This window comes from Apiospora hydei, assembly GCF_038363865.1.
Source record: "Apiospora hydei strain CBS 114990 chromosome Unknown utg000006l_segment0_segment0, whole genome shotgun sequence".
NCBI classification, from domain to species: domain Eukaryota; kingdom Fungi; phylum Ascomycota; class Sordariomycetes; order Amphisphaeriales; family Apiosporaceae; genus Apiospora; species Apiospora hydei.
The window spans coordinates 3175019-3194540 of NW_027117365.1; the positions used below are offsets into that span (position 1 = coordinate 3175019).

General features: G+C 54.0%; 5 protein-coding genes across 5 annotated transcripts; 3 read left to right on the plus strand and 2 right to left on the minus strand.

Moving 5' to 3' along the window:
* Positions 1-1111: 1111 nt before the first annotated feature.
* PG997_008208 (uncharacterized protein) lies at positions 1112-7455 on the plus strand (the record flags this gene model as incomplete). Its single annotated transcript, XM_066812523.1, has 2 exons — positions 1112-6299; positions 6353-7455. 2 exons carry the CDS (start codon positions 1112-1114, stop codon positions 7453-7455), a joined length of 6291 nt encoding a protein of 2096 aa, XP_066667865.1.
* A 1011-nt stretch (positions 7456-8466) lies between these two features.
* On the plus strand, positions 8467-10096 carry PG997_008209 (guanine deaminase; the record flags this gene model as incomplete). Its single annotated transcript, XM_066812524.1, has 2 exons — positions 8467-8722; positions 8826-10096. The coding sequence occupies 2 exons, from the start codon at positions 8467-8469 to the stop codon at positions 10094-10096; spliced, it is 1527 nt and encodes a 508-aa protein (XP_066667866.1).
* Positions 10097-10770: 674 nt separating this feature from the next.
* PG997_008210 (DNA methylation modulator-2) lies at positions 10771-13989 on the minus strand (the record flags this gene model as incomplete). The annotated part of the gene is made up of 1 exon (XM_066812525.1): positions 10771-13989. One exon carries the CDS (start codon positions 13987-13989, stop codon positions 10771-10773), a length of 3219 nt encoding a protein of 1072 aa, XP_066667867.1.
* Positions 13990-14897: 908 nt separating this feature from the next.
* PG997_008211 (ku70 protein) lies at positions 14898-17055 on the minus strand (the record flags this gene model as incomplete). Its single annotated transcript, XM_066812526.1, has 4 exons — positions 14898-15232; positions 15342-16272; positions 16329-16937; positions 16996-17055. The coding sequence occupies 4 exons, from the start codon at positions 17053-17055 to the stop codon at positions 14898-14900; spliced, it is 1935 nt and encodes a 644-aa protein (XP_066667868.1).
* Positions 17056-17969: 914 nt separating this feature from the next.
* PG997_008212 (ferrochelatase) lies at positions 17970-19359 on the plus strand (the record flags this gene model as incomplete). The annotated part of the gene is made up of 3 exons (XM_066812527.1): positions 17970-18221; positions 18287-18851; positions 18902-19359. 3 exons carry the CDS (start codon positions 17970-17972, stop codon positions 19357-19359), a joined length of 1275 nt encoding a protein of 424 aa, XP_066667869.1.
* Positions 19360-19522: the final 163 nt, after the last annotated feature.

A 19522-nucleotide genomic window follows, 5' to 3' on the forward strand; every position in this document is an offset into this window, starting at 1 on the left:
CAACAACAAAAACAACAACATTGCCGTCCAGTATGCCCGCCGTCCGCCAGAGTTTCGTTCAATCGCTCAAACTCAACCTTATGCTGCAGTCAGGGTCTTCGTCCAAGTGGGGTGCCATGCGGGCGGATAAGAGGGCTGGGCGGCGACTAACTGGCTGGAGATTGACATCCATCCATTGGGGGTAGCTTGGGGGAGGTACCGGATACTTCAACCCTCCGTGCAACCCTCCCACCCTCCCACCCTCCTGCTCCAACCTGCCCCTCCCCTGTCGTGGATCTGGGCTAGAGCTGCACATAGCTTCCCTGTCCGGTACAAGTCCCCAACAAGAAGTCGAATTTTTTGGCGAGGCAGCTTCCCGCCGCCGGCCCCAAGACGAAAAAAAAGTTGATACGTTGAGCAGGGACAGGCGGGCATGGGCGACGCACCAAGGCCATTGGGTCATGCTCGTCGACTAGAGCAGGAAGTAGCTAGGCGTGTAGCCAAGTAAAAGTAGACACTTGCTCCATTCAAAAGAAATGGTAATGGGGTTCCTGCGCTGCTACGGCCGCTGACGAATGGATCTTTCAATAATCAACTCGCTCAATTGAAGTGTGTGGATGGGAATGGGCAAACCGTCTCTTGCTGCTCCTTCCAGATCATTGACTCCGGGCAAGCTTTGAAACCCGCCCATCACCGTCCTTTTGACAGAAGTGATCCCATCCTTCACCTCTCCGTCCTGCAACCACTTTTCCTTCCCTTCAAGCAAACTTCATCTTCGGAAGATCTCCATTCTTCCCATTCACGACGCAAATCGCCGTCCGGTCCAAAATACCCCTCCTCTACGCCCGCTGCGTAGACTCCTCACGACCATTCTCATCATCCATTGCTGATTGTTTGGACGCTATTGCCTGTCTATATTGCAAAGCAACTTAATACTGCCCATTGCTGGGAGAAGCTATCTGCCTCCTGCTCTTGGCTGAGTTCACGGAGACATCCACAAGTAAGTCCGCTGCCACGCGCTCGCTTTCTGTGCTCCCCTCCCCCACGACGCCAAATCTGACTTGGTTCATATGTAGGCGTGTTCGAAGAACGTCCGAGTCTCCCACCCAAAAATCCAGTACAGCCATTCGCCATGTACGGTACCGCAACCGGCCCCCAGACGGGCGTTTCTACTCCTAGATCCAGTTCAAACCTCCGCCCCCTCACACTTACCCATGGATCCCTCGAGACCTCCTTCTTGGTACCCACCGGCATTCACTACTATGCTCACCAATTGAAGGAGCGCTTTACTGCTACATTACCCCCTGCAACGGATGAGCTGGCTCAGGATGACGAGCCCTCCTCAATACCCGAGCTGGTTGCAAGATACATGGGCTTTGTAGCCCATGAAGTCGAAGAGGGCGAGGATGACGGCCAAGGGTCGTACGAAGAGGTGCTCAAGCTCGCGCTGAACGAGTTCGAGCGAGTTTTCCTCCGTAGCAACGATGTTCACGCTTTGGCCAGAACCCTCCCTGGTATCCCAGAGAAGCAAATTGCTGTTGTGCGGTGCTATTTTGCTGCCCGTTCCACAGCGAACAGAGCCATCCGGCCACATGACTCGGCCCTTCTGAGAGCAGCCGATGAGGAGGAGGCGAAGCTGTACAACATCTTTGGTGGTCAGGGCAACATTGTCGAGTACTTCGACGAATTGCGTGAGGTTTACGAGACGTATCCCTCCTTTGTTGGTGACCTCGTCTCAACATCAGCAGAGCTCTTGCAGACTCTTTCCCGAGACCCAAAGGCTGAAAAGCTGTATGCTAAGGGACTCGATGTCATGACATGGCTTCACAACCCCGATACGACGCCGGATGGTGACTACCTGATTTCTGCGCCTGTCAGTCTGCCATTGATTGGTTTGGTCCAGCTTTGTCACTACATGGTTTTGGGCAAGGGTCTTGGACTCCACCCGGGCATTCTGCGAGATCGATTCAGCGGTGCCACTGGTCATTCTCAGGGCATTGTCGTGGCTGCTGCCACTGCCGCTGCTAGCGACTGGGAGTCATTTGACAAGGTCTCCAAGGATGCTCTGACAATCCTCTTCTGGATTGGAGCTCGCAGCCAACAGGTCTTCCCTCGAACCTCCCTTACCCCGAAGGTGCTGCAAGACTCGGATGAGAATGGCGAGGGTGAACCTACCCCCATGCTTAGCATCCGTGATCTTCCCCAAAGCGAAGTGCAGAAGCACATTGACGCTACCAACCAGTACCTGCCCGAAGACAGACATATCTCTATCTCCCTCATCAACAGCCCGCGGAACATGGTCGTGACTGGTCCTCCGATCTCTCTCTACGGTCTTAACCTGCAACTTCGCAAGGTTAAGGCTCCCACCGGCCTTGACCAGAATCGAATTCCTCACACAGAACGAAAAATTCGCTTTGTGAACCGCTTCCTCCCAATCACGGCCCCTTTCCACAGCCAATACCTCGCCAATGCCACCAAGCTGATTGATGAGGACCTCAAGAACATTGAGATCGACTCCAAGTCTCTTGGCATTCCCGTGTTCAACACATGTACCGGCAAGGATCTGCGGGAGGAAGTACAAGGTGATATTGTTCCTTCTTTGATCCGAATGATCACTCGTGATCCTGTCAACTGGGAAACGGCCACTGTTTTCCCAGGTGCCACTCACATCTTGGACTTCGGCCCCGGAGGCATTTCCGGCCTCGGAATTCTTACCAGCCGTAACAAAGAAGGCACCGGCGTGAGGGTCATTCTCGCTGGTAGCTTGAGCGGAACGGTCCCAGAGGTTGGGTACAAGCCTGAGCTGTTCGATCGTGATGAGGAGAATGCCATTGTGTACGCTGCCGACTGGGTGAAGGAATATGGCCCCAGGCTGATCAAGACCTCCGCGGGTCAAACCTTTGTCGACACCAAGATGAGTCGTCTCCTCGGTCTTCCTCCCCTGATGGTCTCTGGTATGACACCAACGACTGTCCCGTGGGACTTTGTTGCTGCTACGATGAATGCTGGTTATCAGATCGAGTTGGCCGGTGGTGGTTACTTCGCTCCTAAGATGATGACCGAAGCATTTGCCAAGATTGAGAAGGCCATTCCTGCTGGAAGAGGAATCACAGTCAACCTGATTTACGTCAACCCTCGCGCGATGGGCTGGCAGATCCCGCTCATTGGCCGCCTCAGAGCTGAGGGTATTCCCATTGAGGGTCTTACAATCGGTGCCGGTGTTCCCTCGCTTGAGGTCGCCCAAGAGTACATCGATACGCTTGGGCTGAAGCACATTGCCTTCAAACCGGGCTCCATGGAAGCTATTCAAAATGTCATCAACATTGCCAAAGCCAACCCCACCTTCCCTGTCGTCCTACAATGGACTGGCGGACGTGGTGGTGGCCACCACTCATTCGAGGATTTCCACACACCAATCCTTCAGATGTACGGACGTATCCGCCGCTACGACAACATCATTCTCGTCGCTGGTAGTGGGTTTGGTGGCGCTGAGGACACTTATCCCTACATCACTGGACAATGGTCCAAGAAGTACGGATACCCGCCTATGCCATTCGACGGTTGCTTGTTCGGTAGCCGCATGATGGTTGCAAAGGAGGCCCACACCAGCAAGGCCGCCAAGCAAGCCATCATTGATGCGCCAGGTCTTGACGATGACCAGTGGGAGAAGACCTACAAGGGCCCAGCCGGTGGCGTGATCACGGTTCGATCAGAAATGGGTGAGCCCATCCACAAACTCGCTACCCGTGGCGTCAAATTCTGGGCGGAAATGGACCAGAAGATCTTCAGCCTCCCCAAGGAGAAGCGAGTTGCAGAACTTAAGAAGAACCGCAACTACATCATCAAGAGACTCAATGACGATTGCCAGAAGGTATGGTTTGGCCAGAACTCGGCAGGCCAGACTGTGGACTTGGAGGACATGACCTACGCTGAAGTAGTACGACGTTTGGTGGAGTTGTGCTACGTGAAGCACCAGTCTCGCTGGATTGACCCTTCATACATGAAGTTGGTTGGCGACTTCATCCACAGAGTCGAAGAACGCTTCACTTCCTCGACCGGACAGATGTCGATGCTGCAGAACTACTCCGACCTCAAGCAGCCCTTTGAGACCATTGACAGAATCCTTGCCAGATACCCAGAGGCTGAGACTCAGATCATTAACGCCCAGGATGTGCAGCATTTCCTCATGCTGTGCCAGCGACCAACCCAAAAGCCAACGACATTTGTCCCTGCATTGGATGAAAACTTCGAATTCTTCTTCAAGAAGGACTCGCTGTGGCAATCCGAGGATCTTGACGCCGTTATTGGCCAGGATGTCGGCAGAACGTGCATTCTCCAGGGACCGACTGCTGTCAAATACTCGACCATTATCGATGAACCAGTCAAGGACATTCTGGATGGTATCCACAACGCCCACATTGCCAGTCTCACCAGGGACCTCTACAACGGGAAGCCGGAGACCATCCCGACCGTTGAGTACTTCGGTGGCAAGCTGATTGATGCCGACATTCCGTTGGACATTGAGGGCTTGACTGTCTCCTACGACGACAACAAGAACACCTACCGTCTCTCCAACTCTCCCACCGCTGCTTTGCCATCCTTGGATGCATGGTTGACTCTCCTAGCTGGACCCAAACGCTCATGGCGCCATGCTCTCTTCATGTCAGAGGTTTTGGTCCAAGGCCAGAAGTATCAGACCAACCCGTTGAGACGCATCTTCGCTCCTCACCGTGGCCTCTTTGTTGAGATCTCGTACCCGAACAACCCTGGCAAGACTTCCATTGTTGTTAAGGAGCAGCCCAGACACAACCAATACGTCGATATCATTGAGGTCAAGTTCGATGGCAAGAACAAGATCGTGGTCAACATGATCAAGGACACGACAGCTCTTGGAAAGCCAGTCGCTTTGCCTCTGCGCTTCACCTACCACCCTGACGCCGGCTATGCGCCTATCCGTGAATACATGGATGACCGCAACGACCGCATCAAGGAGTTCTACTGGCGTGCATGGTTCGGCGACGACAAGCTCGACCTCGATGCTCCCGTCACTGGTAAGTTCGATGGTGGAAGCGCGACTATCACGAGTCAGGACATCAATGACTTTGTGCACGCTGTTGGCAACACCGGCGAGGCTTTCGTTGATCGCCCTGGCAAGGTCGTCTATGCCCCCATGGACTTTGCCATCGTCGTTGGGTGGAAGGCCATCACCAAGCCCATTTTCCCACGCAAGATTGACGGAGACCTCCTCAAGCTTGTCCATCTTTCCAACGGTTTCCGCATGATGCCTGGTGCCGAGCCTCTCAAGAAGGGCGATACCGTCAGCACCACCGCGCAGGTTAATGCCATCATCAACCAGGATTCTGGTAAGATGGTCGAAGTTTGCGGCACCATCACCCGTGATGGCGAGCCCGTCATGGAAGTGACTTCGCAATTCCTTTACCGCGGCGCCTACACCGATTTCGAGAACACTTTCCAGCGCAAGATCGAGACCCCGATGCAGGTTCATCTTGCTACGGCTAAGGATGTTGCTGTCCTGAAGTCGAAGGAGTGGTTCGTCTTCGAGCAGAATGAGAGTCTCGTTGGCAAGACTCTTGTCTTCCGTCTTCAGAGTCTTATCAAGTTCAAGAACAAGACAGTCTTCAGCAGTGTCGAGACTCGGGGCCAAGTCCTTCTTGAGCGTCCCAGCAAGCAGATTGACCAGGTGGCTTCCGTTGAATACGTGGCTGGCGAGTCTCACGGCAACCCTGTGATTGACTATCTCGAACGACATGGATCGTCGATCGAGCAGCCTGTGCATTTCGAGAACCCCATCCCGCTGAGTGGTAAGACACCTTTGCAACTCAGGGCCCCTGCTTCCAACGAGACCTACGCCAAGGTTTCCGGGGACTACAACCCTATCCACGTGTCCCGCGTGTTCTCCAGCTATGCCAACCTCCCGGGAACCATCACCCACGGGATGTACTCGAGTGCATCTGTGCGCAGTTTGGTCGAAACCTGGGCTGCCGAGAACAACGTTGGCCGAGTACGCAGCTTCCATGCTTCTCTTGTTGGCATGGTACTTCCCAACGATGATATCGAGGTGAAGCTGCAGCACGTGGCCATGATTGGTGGCCGTAAGATTATCAAGGTCGAGGTCAGCAACAAGGAGACTGAGGAGAAGGTTCTGCTCGGTGAAGCCGAGGTCGAACAACCCGTGACGGCTTATGTCTTCACTGGTCAGGGTTCTCAGGAACAGGGTATGGGTATGGAGTTGTACGACAGCAGTCCTGTTGCCAAGGAGGTATGGGACAGAGCCGACAAGTACCTTTTGGACAACTATGGTAAGTCAAGTCCAGCGCTATTTACTTGTGGCCGTCTTCTAACATTAATCCAGGCTTCTCTATTACCCACATTGTCCGAAACAACCCTAAGGAGTTCACCGTACATTTCGGAGGACCCAAGGGTAAGGCCATCCGTCAGAAGTACATGGACATGAAGTTCGAGACTGTTGCCCAAGATGGCAGCACCAAGTCGGAGAAGATTTTCAAGGAGATCTCGGAAAAGACCACATCTTACACCTACCGGTCGCCCCAGGGCCTGCTTTCGGCCACGCAATTCACACAGCCCGCCCTCACATTGATGGAGAAGGCCAGCTTTGAAGACATGAAGGCCAAGGGTCTTGTTCCCCGCGACAGCACTTTCGCCGGACATTCGTTGGGCGAGTACTCTGCCCTCGCAGCACTTGCTGACGTGATGCCGATTGAGTCTTTGGTGTCGGTCGTTTTCTACCGAGGCCTGACCATGCAGGTCGCTGTGGAGCGTGACGCCGACGGGCGCTCCAACTACTCGATGTGCGCCGTCAACCCTAGCCGAATCTCCAAGTCGTTTGACGAGGAGGCGCTGCGGTTCGTGGTGGGCAACATTGCGGAGAAGACGGGCTGGCTTCTCGAGATTGTCAACTACAACATTGCCAACATGCAGTACGTTTGTGCTGGTGATCTGCGAGCGCTCGACACGCTTGGTGCGGTGATGAACTACCTCAAGATCCAGAAGATCGACATTGTCGACCTCAAGAAGAGCTTGAGCCCCGAGGAGGTCAAGCAGCACTTGGTGGAGATTATTGACGGGTGCGCGAAGCAGACCGAGGCCAAGCCCAAGCCGCTGGAGCTGGAGAGAGGATTCGCGACGATTCCGCTCCGGGGAATTGACGTGCCCTTCCACTCGACGTTCTTGCGGTCGGGCGTGAAGCCGTTCCGAAGCTTCCTGAACACGCAGATTAAGAAGACGAGCATTGATCCGGCGAAGCTGATTGGCAAGTACATTCCCAACGTGACTGCTCGTCCCTTCGAGCTCAGCAAGGAGTACTTTGAGAACGTGTACGCCTTGACCAACTCTCCCAACATCAAGGCGATCCTGCAGAAGTGGGACTCGTACCAGGATGACAATGCCGTCAACGTGACGGGTGGCGAGGAGAACAAGGAGGAGAAAGAGGCCTAGGAGATGGTAGCCTAGGGCGGCAATAGCTATATACTATGGATGAATGACGATTGGAATGTGCCGCTTAGAAGACGACGATGGCAAAGGACATCGATAACAGGATGGGAAAGGGAAGAAATAACGACTGCCCATGTATATGTATAGAAGTTTCGGCGCTAGCTGTGATTTTGGGACGGGAGAAGATGGCGATTGCTACTTGGGCGACTGCGAGATTTCGGTAGATTAGCCAGAAAAGAGTGGCGCAATGGTGTCGCATAATAGAACTTTGATAGATAATTCCCTTATGATACAAAGACTGAGTACCTTGATCTTGGCTTGTGCATGCATACCTACCTACTTTACCTATCAGTCGGGACTTTTTGTTGTTGTCATGTGTGTTACGTACATGTATTGACAGCTCCAATTGCGGTGTGGCTGTATTAGTAGGTAGCGATGCAAACGGTGGGCGGCAGCGGCCGAAGGTTAGTGGTTACAGCAGGCGAGGGAGCAAACGTGGAGTGTGCCAAGTGCCGGGTACTTGAGACGCAGACGTGCAGGCCAGCCAAGACTGCGAACGGTTACTGTAAGGAGTCAAGTCAATGCAGGAACCAAGCCAAAGCGCTGGGGAGATAAGCCAGAGAGTCAGTCAAACAGACAGCCAGACAGACAGCTGGCTACCTAATCTTTCGGGCGCTGTCTCCATAAACTAAACTGCCACCAACCCACCCGAACAAACCCCCGCTCAGCCGCTGGTATAAAGAAAAGGACAGCGACGTCGTCAAACCACACTCGTTTACCACCCGGCACTGCTTTAGAATTCGGGTTTGGACGAGTTTGGGGATCAAACACAGCTTCTTCACAGAATTGGCTTTGTTGCGTGTCCAGAAGTTGGACCTCTCATCAACTCGGGTTTCGCTCGGCTATACCAGCGACGGCTGATTACCAGCTGCTCCAAACTTACATCTCCTTTAGACGCATTTCCCAAAAAGGGGGAGGGGGCCTTTTTCGTCACATACTTAGTTGATGGTCAATATGGCGCCGCCCGCGCTGCAAAAGAACCAGCTCTTCGTGGGCACATTCGTCCACAGTAAATCGCTCAATCAACTAGACTATCTGCACGATGCCGCCGTTGCTGTCGATGCGTCGGGCAAGATCGTGGCCATTGAGCCGCGATGCGGTCAACAGGGGAAAGCCGTCGAGACGATGTGTTCGAAACTGGGGTGGGAGGCGGCCAAAGTGCAGGTGCAGGCATGCAACGAGGGACAGTTCTTCTTCCCGGGCTTTATAGGTAAGAGAGATGCCTTGCGGGTAGCACCTCGGTATTCACGTGCTCTTTATTGTACCTTGCAAGACGATGCGAAACGACGATGGCTGACCGGCAACACCACCAGATACGCACATACATGCACCGCAGTATCCCAACGCCGGCATATTCGGCAGCTCGACCCTGCTGGACTGGCTCAACAAGTACACCTTCCCCATGGAGGCGTCCCTGGCCGCGCTGCCCCGGGCCCGCCGCGTCTACGGCCAGGTCGTGCGCCGCACCCTGTCGCACGGCACCACCGCGGCCGCCTACTACGCCACCATCGACGTCGCCGCCACCAACCTGCTGGCCGACCTCTGCCTCGCCGCGGGCCAGCGCGCCTTCGTCGGCCGCGTCTGCATGGACCGCCTCGCGCCCGACTACTACGTCGACGAGGGCGGGCCCGCCGCCGTCCTGGCCCGCACCCGCGAGACCGTCGACCACATGCGCCGCATCGACCCCGCCGGCGACCTCGTCGCCCCCATCCTGACCCCGCGCTTCGCCCCCGCCTGCACGCCCGAGACCATGGCGGCGCTGGGCGAGCTGGCGCGGGCCGAGGACCTGCGCGTCCAGACGCACATCTCGGAAAACGTCGGCGAGATCGCCCTCGTGCGCGAGCTCTTCCCCGACGCCGCCGACTACGCCTCCGTCTACGACGGCTTCGGCCTGCTGACGCCCCGCACCGTGCTCGCCCACGCCGTGCACCTGAGCGAGGCCGAGGCGGCCCTCGTCCGCGCGCGCGGCGCCAAGGTCGCCCACTGCCCCTGCTCCAACTCGGCCCTGACGAGCGGCGAGTGCCGCGTGCGCTGGCTGCTGGACCGCGGCGTCGACGTCGGGCTCGGCACCGACGTCAGCGGCGGCTACTCGGCCAGCGTCCTCGAGGCCGCGCGCCTCGCCTGCGTCGTGTCGCGACACCTGTCCATGCCCTACAACGCCCAGGGCGACTGCGCGCGCGCGCCCTCACAGGTCGACGACGCGGAGCGGGAGCGCGCTAAGCTGAGCGTCGAGGAGGTCCTGCATCTCGCCACGCGCGGCGGCGCCACTGTGCTCGGGCTCGAGCACAAGGTCGGCGGGTTCGAAGTTGGCATGGAGTGGGACGCGCAGCTGATCGGCCTCAACATGGTCGATGGTGACGACAGCAGTGACGCCGCCGGAACCGAGACCGAAAAGAACGGCGTTGCTGGTCTCGATGGACTGGCCAACGCCGTCACTGATGGCGGGAACGTAGACATCTTCGGCTGGGAGACCTGGGACGAGCGCATCGCCAAGTGGGTGTACAACGGCGACGATCGGAATACCAAGATGGTCTGGGTCAAGGGACGGCTGGTACACCAACGCCCCTCTCTGTCTTCGTCGTAATCGGGGAGTCAATATGGGTCGGTCAGAATGCATGCGCGAGGATATGCATTGGTTTGCACTACAAAGAAATAGACGAGACAGCGGAGTCTAAAGAAGAGACGGGGATTATGTCATCATATTACGCGTACTTAGAGGGCACGTCTTCTCCATCTTCCTTCTGGTTTCGGTATCATGAATAATAGAGGTAGAGATAGATAGATAGCTGCCGAGCTGCTGGGTATCAACATCATACAAGACACCTACACGGGCAACAGTGTTTACTTAGATTCGTTGCACAAGCTACATAGCACTATTGAACGCCATCATGCAATGGGAGAGACTACTAGCAATTGTCAATGAATTTGGCTCTCAATGTCATCAATAACATAGCTAGCTACCATGCATCATTTCCTTCACCTGGTCCTACCATCTGATCGAACTAGGCATCTCCAGCTAGGGTATACTACTACAAATCATCGCATAATTGTACTTGACGAATCAAGAACATATGTCCTTTCTTTAGTGCCGACGCCCTTCTGTACATGCCATGCGCCTGTGTAGTCATGTAAAACAAAACGCCCCTATGTGTCTTCGGTCTCAAACTCCTTCCTTGCAAAGGTCTGCATCGACATGCTTGCCCATTCGGGTACAAGCCTGTCGGGCTATTTCGTCGATGGATGCTATTCGACCTAAGCCTAGTTGCCAGAATGGCCGCGGCTCAACAAGTCAAATATCGACGGCTCCTCTCCATAGCTAGGTCCATAACCAGGTACGTTTGGTCGATGGCTTGAATACGCTCCGGCATTAGCAGAAGCACTGGTACTGCCGTAAGTGGTGTTTGCTGTGTTACTATTGTAACCAGCGTGGTTGGAACTGCTGGCGCTTGCCGCCGGGAAGCCGTACCAGGTCTGATTGCTTTGGCCTTGTTGTGATTGAGCTGCGTTCTGTGATTGATAAGAACTGTACCCCGGCTGCTGGGACTGGCTGTAAGCAGCTTGAGAGGCCTGCCGGGCAGCCGAACGCGTTCCGTACGGACTCGTCGAAGTTGGTTGCGCATTTGGCATGTTGTAGGAATGTGTGGCATCTGATCGGGAGCCTCGCGCTTGGGTAGACGCCCACTGGTTAGAGTTGCTGCTGTTCGCGGCGCCATAGTTGCTTGCATCGTTGGCAGTGGTATTGGCATCAGCAGTGCCACTGCTTCTCGAATAGTCATACGATGGTGTCGCGTACGAACTTGATGCTGTTGATGTAGCTTGTGGCTGATACGAATTAGCGTCGTATGAGCTCTGTGCAGTAGCATCGCCGGCTGTGGTGGTATTGGGATACTGAGCATTGCTCGTGTTATAACGACCATACGTATCGTACCCAGACGATGTGGTTGAGTTATTGGCGTGGCCATAAGCGCTGCTTGGGGTATTAAAGGATGTAGGAATCTGCGGTGGCGGGACAGGAGTCTGCGTGACTGGAGTATTGGTCTGTGATCTATGTCCCTGTCGTGACTGCGTTCTTGCAGTAGGCTTTCTGGTCGTTTGAAACGGTGACCTGGTCACCGCTGACACGTGAGGGGTTTGCTGCTGCGTTGCTGTCTGTGAAAGCGTCACGGCGGCTTGCATGGTATCCGGACTTGGATGGGCATGAGACTGAGACTGGGCTTGGGCTTCATATCCGGATTTGCGGGACTTGGGCCGTTGCTTCGCAGCCTGCGCTTGTGAGAAATGTGGTGATCTGGTTGTGTCTTGCGCAACAGCAGCTGGGGAATTCGAGGCATTGTTCCATCCTGGTGAACGACCCATGTTTGCAGCTGCATTTCCAGAGTCTGTGCGCTGATGCTGGGTAACAGGGCCCGTAGGGAGGCTACGTCTGTTCATATTTCGAGAGTTCTGTCGAGCAGGTGGAGGCTGGGCAACAGGTGGAGGCTGAGAGTACGCCGGTGGCGGTTGGCTGGGCTGAGTGGCAGATGGAAAAGACAGAGATGGAGAGGCCTGTGACGTGTCTCTTTGAAACTGTGAGGATGGGAATGTCAGATTGGCCATAGCCTGATGGGCATGCCGTGCGGCTTCTGAACTATCTGCATCGGAGTAGGTCACGCCGCTATTCGACGAATAATAATTAGTATTTATAGACGGAGGTGCAGCGGACTGTGGCTGTTCAATTGGGCCTGACAAGATGTTCGGATCCGGTATGAACTCATCATTGTCCGGATCCATGACTGGAGCTGGAGCAACTGGAGCAGCTTGCTGGACTGCTTGCATTGGCCTGGGCACTGGTACTGGTGTGATCTGTACTGGATGAACAATATGCGGTGGCTCAACTTGCTCCGCTTGTTCAATCTGTCCTGGTTCTCCAGCGTCTTCCTCCTCTTCAGCTTGGACATCCGTATCGGGATCAACATTGTCTGCTGACTTTGCTGGTTTCTCCGATTTTCTCCGTGGGCGCGGAGGCAAGTAAACACAGGTCTCTCCAGCCTCCTGGCATACAGAACAAACCGGATGCTCTTTTGTGCATTTCACTTTCCGATTCTTGCAAGTGTCGCAGGCCCCGCGAGTTCTTCTCTGGCTGGGTGGCTTCAATGTCATGGTTGTAGTTTCCATTCCGCCATTCTCTGCAGTGCCAGACTCAACAGCCCGGGAGGCCGCCGCACCATCTGCACTTTCAACTGCGGCATCTGACTTCCTCTTGCGCCCCTTGCTCTTCTTCGTAGGTGTTTCTGTGTCGCCAGACGTAGCTGGAGCGGGTCCCGGTGCGGAAGCAGCAGCTACATCCGGAGTACCTTGAGCTGGGGTAGTGTTTGTTGAAGTAGCTGGCTGGTCCTTCTCATCAGGGTGCACGATTCTCAGACGCTCCGCGCCGTACTTCGCGAGCATCTCAAGAGAGAGTTTTTGTAGATGAGGTGCCTGGTTCGAGAAGATATTCATCTGTTCCTCGGAAAGTGTTGAGGGGTCTATCCCCTTTCCTGACAGCATTTCAACCGCCAGTTCCCTCCGCCTCGCAGCTTCTGCCGCAGGGATTTTTAGGAATGGCATTGCAGATACAGCGCCGTCATTCGCAGAGCCCTGTCCCGGGTTTGAAGTATTCTGAGCAGGCGTATTTGTCTCCTCAGTTGTGGCTTCACCGGCGCCTGTGTTGTCTGCTGCTTTGCTCTTCCTTTTGGCCTTTTTCTTCGGTGCACCTTCCTCGCCTTCAGCAGGCGGCGGCCGCTTCGCTTTGGTTGACTTGTTCCCAACGTGGTTACCGTTGGGAACAGGCGGAGGAGGCACCACCGGAGCAAGAAGATCTGCCAGCTCGGCGACGGTCTTGTGTAGCGGAGTGTGGTCGTACTTGATAATTATGGCTCTGCTGGTTCTCGAGAACAGGATAGATACACTGCCGCGGCAGTCAAAGGCAGGCCGGCCCATATTGACGGGGTCTTGCCCGCCTGGGCCGCTCCACGCAGCAATGGGCAGCCTTCCTGTGCTCTTAGCATTCTGGCGATTCCACGCCTGCAGGGAGTTCTTGCACTGGTAGGTGAAGTCCCAGCCCTGTGCACCTCTCACTACCTTGCGCACATTCCAAGAACTTCCGTCAACCTCGCCAATAGCGCCTATTATGTGTTTTGCGACCATTCGCTGCAGGACTGGGTCGTCGCTCGGTTGGTTCATAATGGTTTCGGATGCGTTCACGCTTCGCGTAACTGGCGCTTGCAGATGATGCACCGGATCATCGCCCTCGGCGACTTCGGGCTCCACGACGATATCGAAAACTGCATTGTGTCGGATTTCGAAGGATGTTGATATGTGTTCGGCGCGTGTGTCGGTACGTCGCGCGACGTATTTGCCCAGCGAGTGGCACACGTCCTCGATTCTGTTGCAGACGTTACTGTTGCTGTTGTTTTCGGCCCGAACAGACTGCCCAATGCTGCTCAAAAGGGCGTCCATGGTGGCGGTCGCAGCCGATGAAGCAGCATGGGGGTCAAGAGTCGCGTGTCGCGACCAGTTCTACGCGCCCCGGATTGAAGTGACTTGGATAGCCGTGACGATGGAGTACCCGAATAAGTTTGGTGGAGTACTTTCTTGCAGATGGAGAGTCGGGTCCGTGCGCCGTTGTGCTTGTGTCTGTCTGTGTGCTTTGCTGACAGGCACCTGGAATCAACTACATGTACCTATTACCCACTCCAATGTGAATGAAGAGTTGGTCGGAGGAGGTATTGGTAAATGGTGACAATGGGTAGATTTGTGACTCCTGAATGAAGTATGGATACATGCACATACCAAGGAACCTTGTCAGGCAGGTATGGCTGCGAGCTGGAGGTTTGGGTGTTTTCAATTGCAGCAGTTGCACCTGAGGTGATAAAGTTGCACATGCTCTTTCCCAAGTTGTTGGTAGTACCCATCGCATCGCATCGCGGGGCACCCAATTGCTAATTCAGTCAACCCTTCACCAGGACAATAACAGGTAGGATATATCAAGTGTAATCTCTCTTTCAGATTGCCCAATATATCAATAAGTTGAAATTTTGTGCAAGTATGAACATGAGAGAAGGAAGTGCCAAAGTTCTACCATGGGCGCAAATGGGATAATCACTGCTCGCTCCTTCCATTTCTGAGACGCAGGCTAGAACACAAGACACAATGAGTCGTAAGACTGCCGATGCCGATGGCATATTTCATTTGCACTAGGTGTAGGCAGCAGCCATGCGTGCAATATGCAATACTCAGCTGCACACCACTAATAGCTACAAGTATCTTTCGTTCTCAAGGAGTAATGCAGCAGACAGCAATCAAATGTGACAGTCCCGGAACGCCTTGCAAATCCCGCCGCCCTCTCGTACATATTCGTTCTGATCTTACATGTTCTCCTCAACCCATTGTTCTAGCCGTTCTATCAGGTCGGCCTTTCGTCCCTTTGTGTCCAAGCTGCGAGCTGCAAGCACCCCCTTCAGCTCAGTCACCTTCATCTTGGCGATATCACCCGAGTTGACCAGCTTCTTCAAGGCTGCATCAGTCGTGGCTGGACCGCCATCCTCGTCGTTCTTCTTGCTGGCTGCTGTTGTCCTTGCTCTCTTCTTCGGTTGAGGTTCCTCATCATCCTCGCCATCAAGCTCACGCTTGATCGCCTTTTCCTGTTGGTGTTTAGCCAATGCTTCGTTGGCTACATCTGCCCACTCCTGAAGATAGCCTCCTGTAGATGAAAAGATATGTCAGCATATGTTCTGTTGTAAAATCCAGATCGGGAAATGGTTTCCCGCAAGAAGAATACTATGAAACTCACCCGCTCGCCTACTAATCGCCTTGTTTTTTGGGCATAGTAGCATCGTCTGGCTTCTCTGGGACTTCTTCTTCCAGAGCCAAGGCTTGCAGAATCTTGTAGTGCCATTGCAGAGCTGGGTTGGGATACCTGTGAGGCTCGAACAATCCCCGAGGCATCTGCAATTGCCCCGTAATCTTGTTCATCTTGTCGGTCAGTTCATTGGTAGTTCTCACTGCCTTCAGCTCGGGCCCGACCCGAAGGTCATCGGCAAATGGAATGGGATAAAGCCATAGGCCCGCAGGGAGATACGGGGTTCCCGACTTTTCGTCCAACTGGCTCCTTGAGGGGATGATGGCAACAAGCTGGGGATTGGCATTCTTGCGTGCAATGTGCCATGCAATGCCAACCTTCTTTGACTTGAGCAGTTTCTGCCATAGCGCCGAAAACACACGTGTGGAGCCTACGTAGCCTTCCTCGCTGGGATAGATGAAGATGGACTTTTTGATGGCCATCCAGAATTTCAGGAGAGACCGATCTTTGAACCCGATGATCTTGATAGTTTTCTCGCCAAATTTCTTGACTTCGGCCTGCTCCTCTGGGCTGAAGTAGACGTACTCGCCACCAAACTTGTACGCCTTCTTGAGCTCTCCTTTCTCAACGTCGCGGGTGCTGTCCTTTTCTGTCCGCGCTGTCTCGCCGACCGCAATCTGAGCCTTTTCGCCATCTAGCCAGACATAGCAGCTTCTTGCAGGTGCCTGTCTTTGGAACAGGTTGTAGCCCTTGACGGATATGGTAAGACCTGGTCCAATCTCGAAGGGCATGCTCGAAAAGTAAGCACGCTTCGGTGTCTTCTTAGAGTCGATGTTCTTGATCAGCGATTTGAGAAGAGTCAGGCCATCATTGCCAGACTTGGACTCTAAGACCGTTTCCGGGTCTGTGAGTTCGGCCATTGGGTCCTTGAATATGATATCCTAAAGACGTAATTAATACCAGGAATCAGTATTCGCTATGAATGGGTAGTGCTTACATTCCAAAACTTGCTGAGATCGAAAGTACTGTCCTTTTGACCGATGGGGAAGAGAGTGATGAACACACCCAGATCGTATAAATCTTTGGCGCGTACCGCGGCAGCCTCGTTCATCTTCTTGTCATCCATGTGAGGGTTGTCGCTGTCAGTGATGATGAAGACACGTCGGGAGCCAAAGTTAGGTGCCTTGGTTGCGAGGATCTGGTTGGCACAAAACAGGACGTCCTTGATATTGGCTGGCTCCTTAGATGGGACCAAGACCTCTTCAGAGTCTTCGCCATCCTCTACGAGGCTCTTCAACCTCTTCACGTCTTCGGCAGCCGGGACATCGAGTGGCACATATACGTAGCAATGCGGATAGTTCCAGTTGCCGCGGTCTTCTTCCTCGTCATTGGACTTGGACTTCTCCGTATTGAAAAGGAGGATCCCCATCATATCTTTGGGGTTAGAGATGATTCGCTGCTGCATCACTTGATAGGCACATTTGAGTGCGGCAGTCAGGCCACTGTCCGTGTCGGCCTTCTTGTCATCTGAGGCGGGCGGTGCCTTCATCATGGTCTTGCTGACATCAATGGCAAACAGCAGCGCATCTTTCTGAGATTTGTAAATCTGCAGTCACATCAGTACATCAGTAGAAAAGAATAATCTGGGGACATTAAAGACTCACATCCTCATCAATCTCATCTTCCTCCGGCTCTTGGCCATCTTGGCTATGATGATAACTCATGATGACGTTCTTAGCGAGAGATATGGTCTCAGACGGTATGGGTCAAGAAGAAAAGGACGCTCAAGGGAATTGCGGCGGCATTGGGTGGTTATGGTAGATGAACAGTTTTCATATGATATTTGTTTGGGTCCTTATTTATTATCGAACCTCTCGGTGATGGCCAGTGAAGACATGAGGCACTTACACGCTTGCTAGGGATGCTAGGCAGCCACCGCGTCCAGGCCAGTGGAGCCGCCCTCTAACACACGAAAGCACCTGACTTTGAGCGCACAGGCCAATACATCTTAAACCCATTGGGCCACTGCTCTGTATTACCAACTGCAGCTATGCAATTGGAGAATGCAGGCATTGATGGTTGTTGAGTCTGGTCTGACTGGCTGGCATTTTTGGAGGTATGAGCAAATGCATTCTTCAAAGACAATTTGCGATTGGTATATGACACGCAAATGCAGCTCGTTGATCTAGTTTGTTCGTCCAGTAAACAGTACAAGTCGATAGATATACCCCGGAAATGCAGTTCAAATTGATCCTGCTGGCAATTGACCCATCTCGTTTTCCATCTTCAGATCTCGCAGAGCAACTAGATCCGTCAAGATCGGCGTTCGCAGGTAGCAGCACCATTAGCGTACGATTTGCCTGTGGATGCTCGGCGTCTCGGTGCCTGTCTAAACAGCCCACGGCACACCTGCAGCTACATAGCCCACGTACCGTGTATTGCCGGCCATGACCCTCACGTTTTATTCCTGAGAAGTGGGATGATCTATCAACGTGGCATTCTTCGTTCCCGTCAGGTTTCCTTCCACTAAATTGACGGTATCTCTCCTTTGAGTTGTGACCTTGAGACGAATTGTGTCTGCTTGTTTTACCAGTCGCTTCTTCTTTTAGGTTCCAGGTCCTGCCTGCAACACGACAGCATGTCGCTCCGACATTCTGCTGGACAGCTCTCGAAGAGGGTGTCGCATACGACCAGAAGCTCCAATTCTCCTGTGTTTAGGTCGCTGGTGTCTTCAGGATGCAGCGCACTTCAAGTCCGAGGCTTTGCGACTCCCGTGCCGCCAGTCACCCAGAATTCCGTAGGGTCCAAAGGCCCAACCGCCATGGTGTTCCTCAACATGGGCGGTCCCTCCACCACTGATGAAGTCCACAACTTCTTAAGTCGCCTGTTTGTAAGAGCCACCCTGCGCCTTGCCCGTGTACGGCCTACGATACCTAACCTCGCTTTTTCTTCTAGGCAGATGCCGATTTGATTCCCCTCGGACCTCTTCAAAATTACCTCGGACCCTTCATTGCGAAGCGCCGCACGCCCAAGATCCAGAAGCAGTACGCTGATATCGGAGGAGGATCGCCTATCCGAAAATGGTCGGAATACCAGAGCGCGGAGATGTGCAAGCTCCTCGACAAGATGTCCCCCGAAACCGCGCCCCACAAACCCTACGTCGCCTTCCGGTACGCAGATCCCCTCACGGAGGAGATGTATAACAGGCTCCTAGCAGACGGGTTCGGCAACGGCAAGGGAGGCAGAGCTGTTGCCTTTACGCAATACCCACAGTACTCTTGCTCTACAACCGGCAGCAGTATCAATGAGCTCTGGAAATGGCGCCAGCGCTTGGAGGGAAAGGCAACATCGGGCACTATCCAGTGGAGTGTCATTGACAGATGGCCAGCGCACCCGGGACTGGTTGAGACTTTTGCCAAGAACATTGAGGAGAAGCTGGCAGAGTACCCCGAAGAACGACGCAAGCAGGCGATGCTGATGTTCTCAGCCCACAGCTTGCCCATGACAGTTGTCAACAGAGGTAAGATCACTTATACGGGAGTAAGATGTATACTAACTAACATGGCGCAGGTGACCCTTACCCTGCCGAGGTTGCAGCTACTGTTTATGCTGTTATGCAACGCTTAAACTTCTCCAACCCCTACCGGCTATGCTGGCAGTCCCAGGTTGGCCCACAGCCATGGCTGGGACCACAGACGTCCACCTCTGTGGAGGAGTATGTCAAGAAGGGCCAGACCGACATGGTTTTAATCCCCATCGCCTTCACTTCGGACCACATCGAGACTCTGTACGAGCTCGACAAGGAGATTATCGGGGAGTCGGGGCACCCAGAGACAATCAAGCGCGTGGAGAGCTTGAACGGCAACCCTACCTTCATCAAGGCCCTGGCAGATCTTGCCAAGTCGCACCTGGATAGTGGCGTGTCTTGCTCATTACAGATGGGCTTGAGGTGCCCCGGATGCAAGAGCGAGCGTTGTGCCGAGTCCAAGAAGTTCTTCGCGGGCCCGGAGAATGCATTCGCTGTATAGTTGGTGTACAAAAGAGTGTATAATAGAGCTCGCTGCAAGCAAGCACAACGGATACAACCATTCGCGCCTTGCCTTTTGACATCGCAACGTGCCTTGCTCATACGTACACTTGTGCCGAGAGATATCCTTTCGATTGCCAACTGGATGTCGCACAACGAAACAG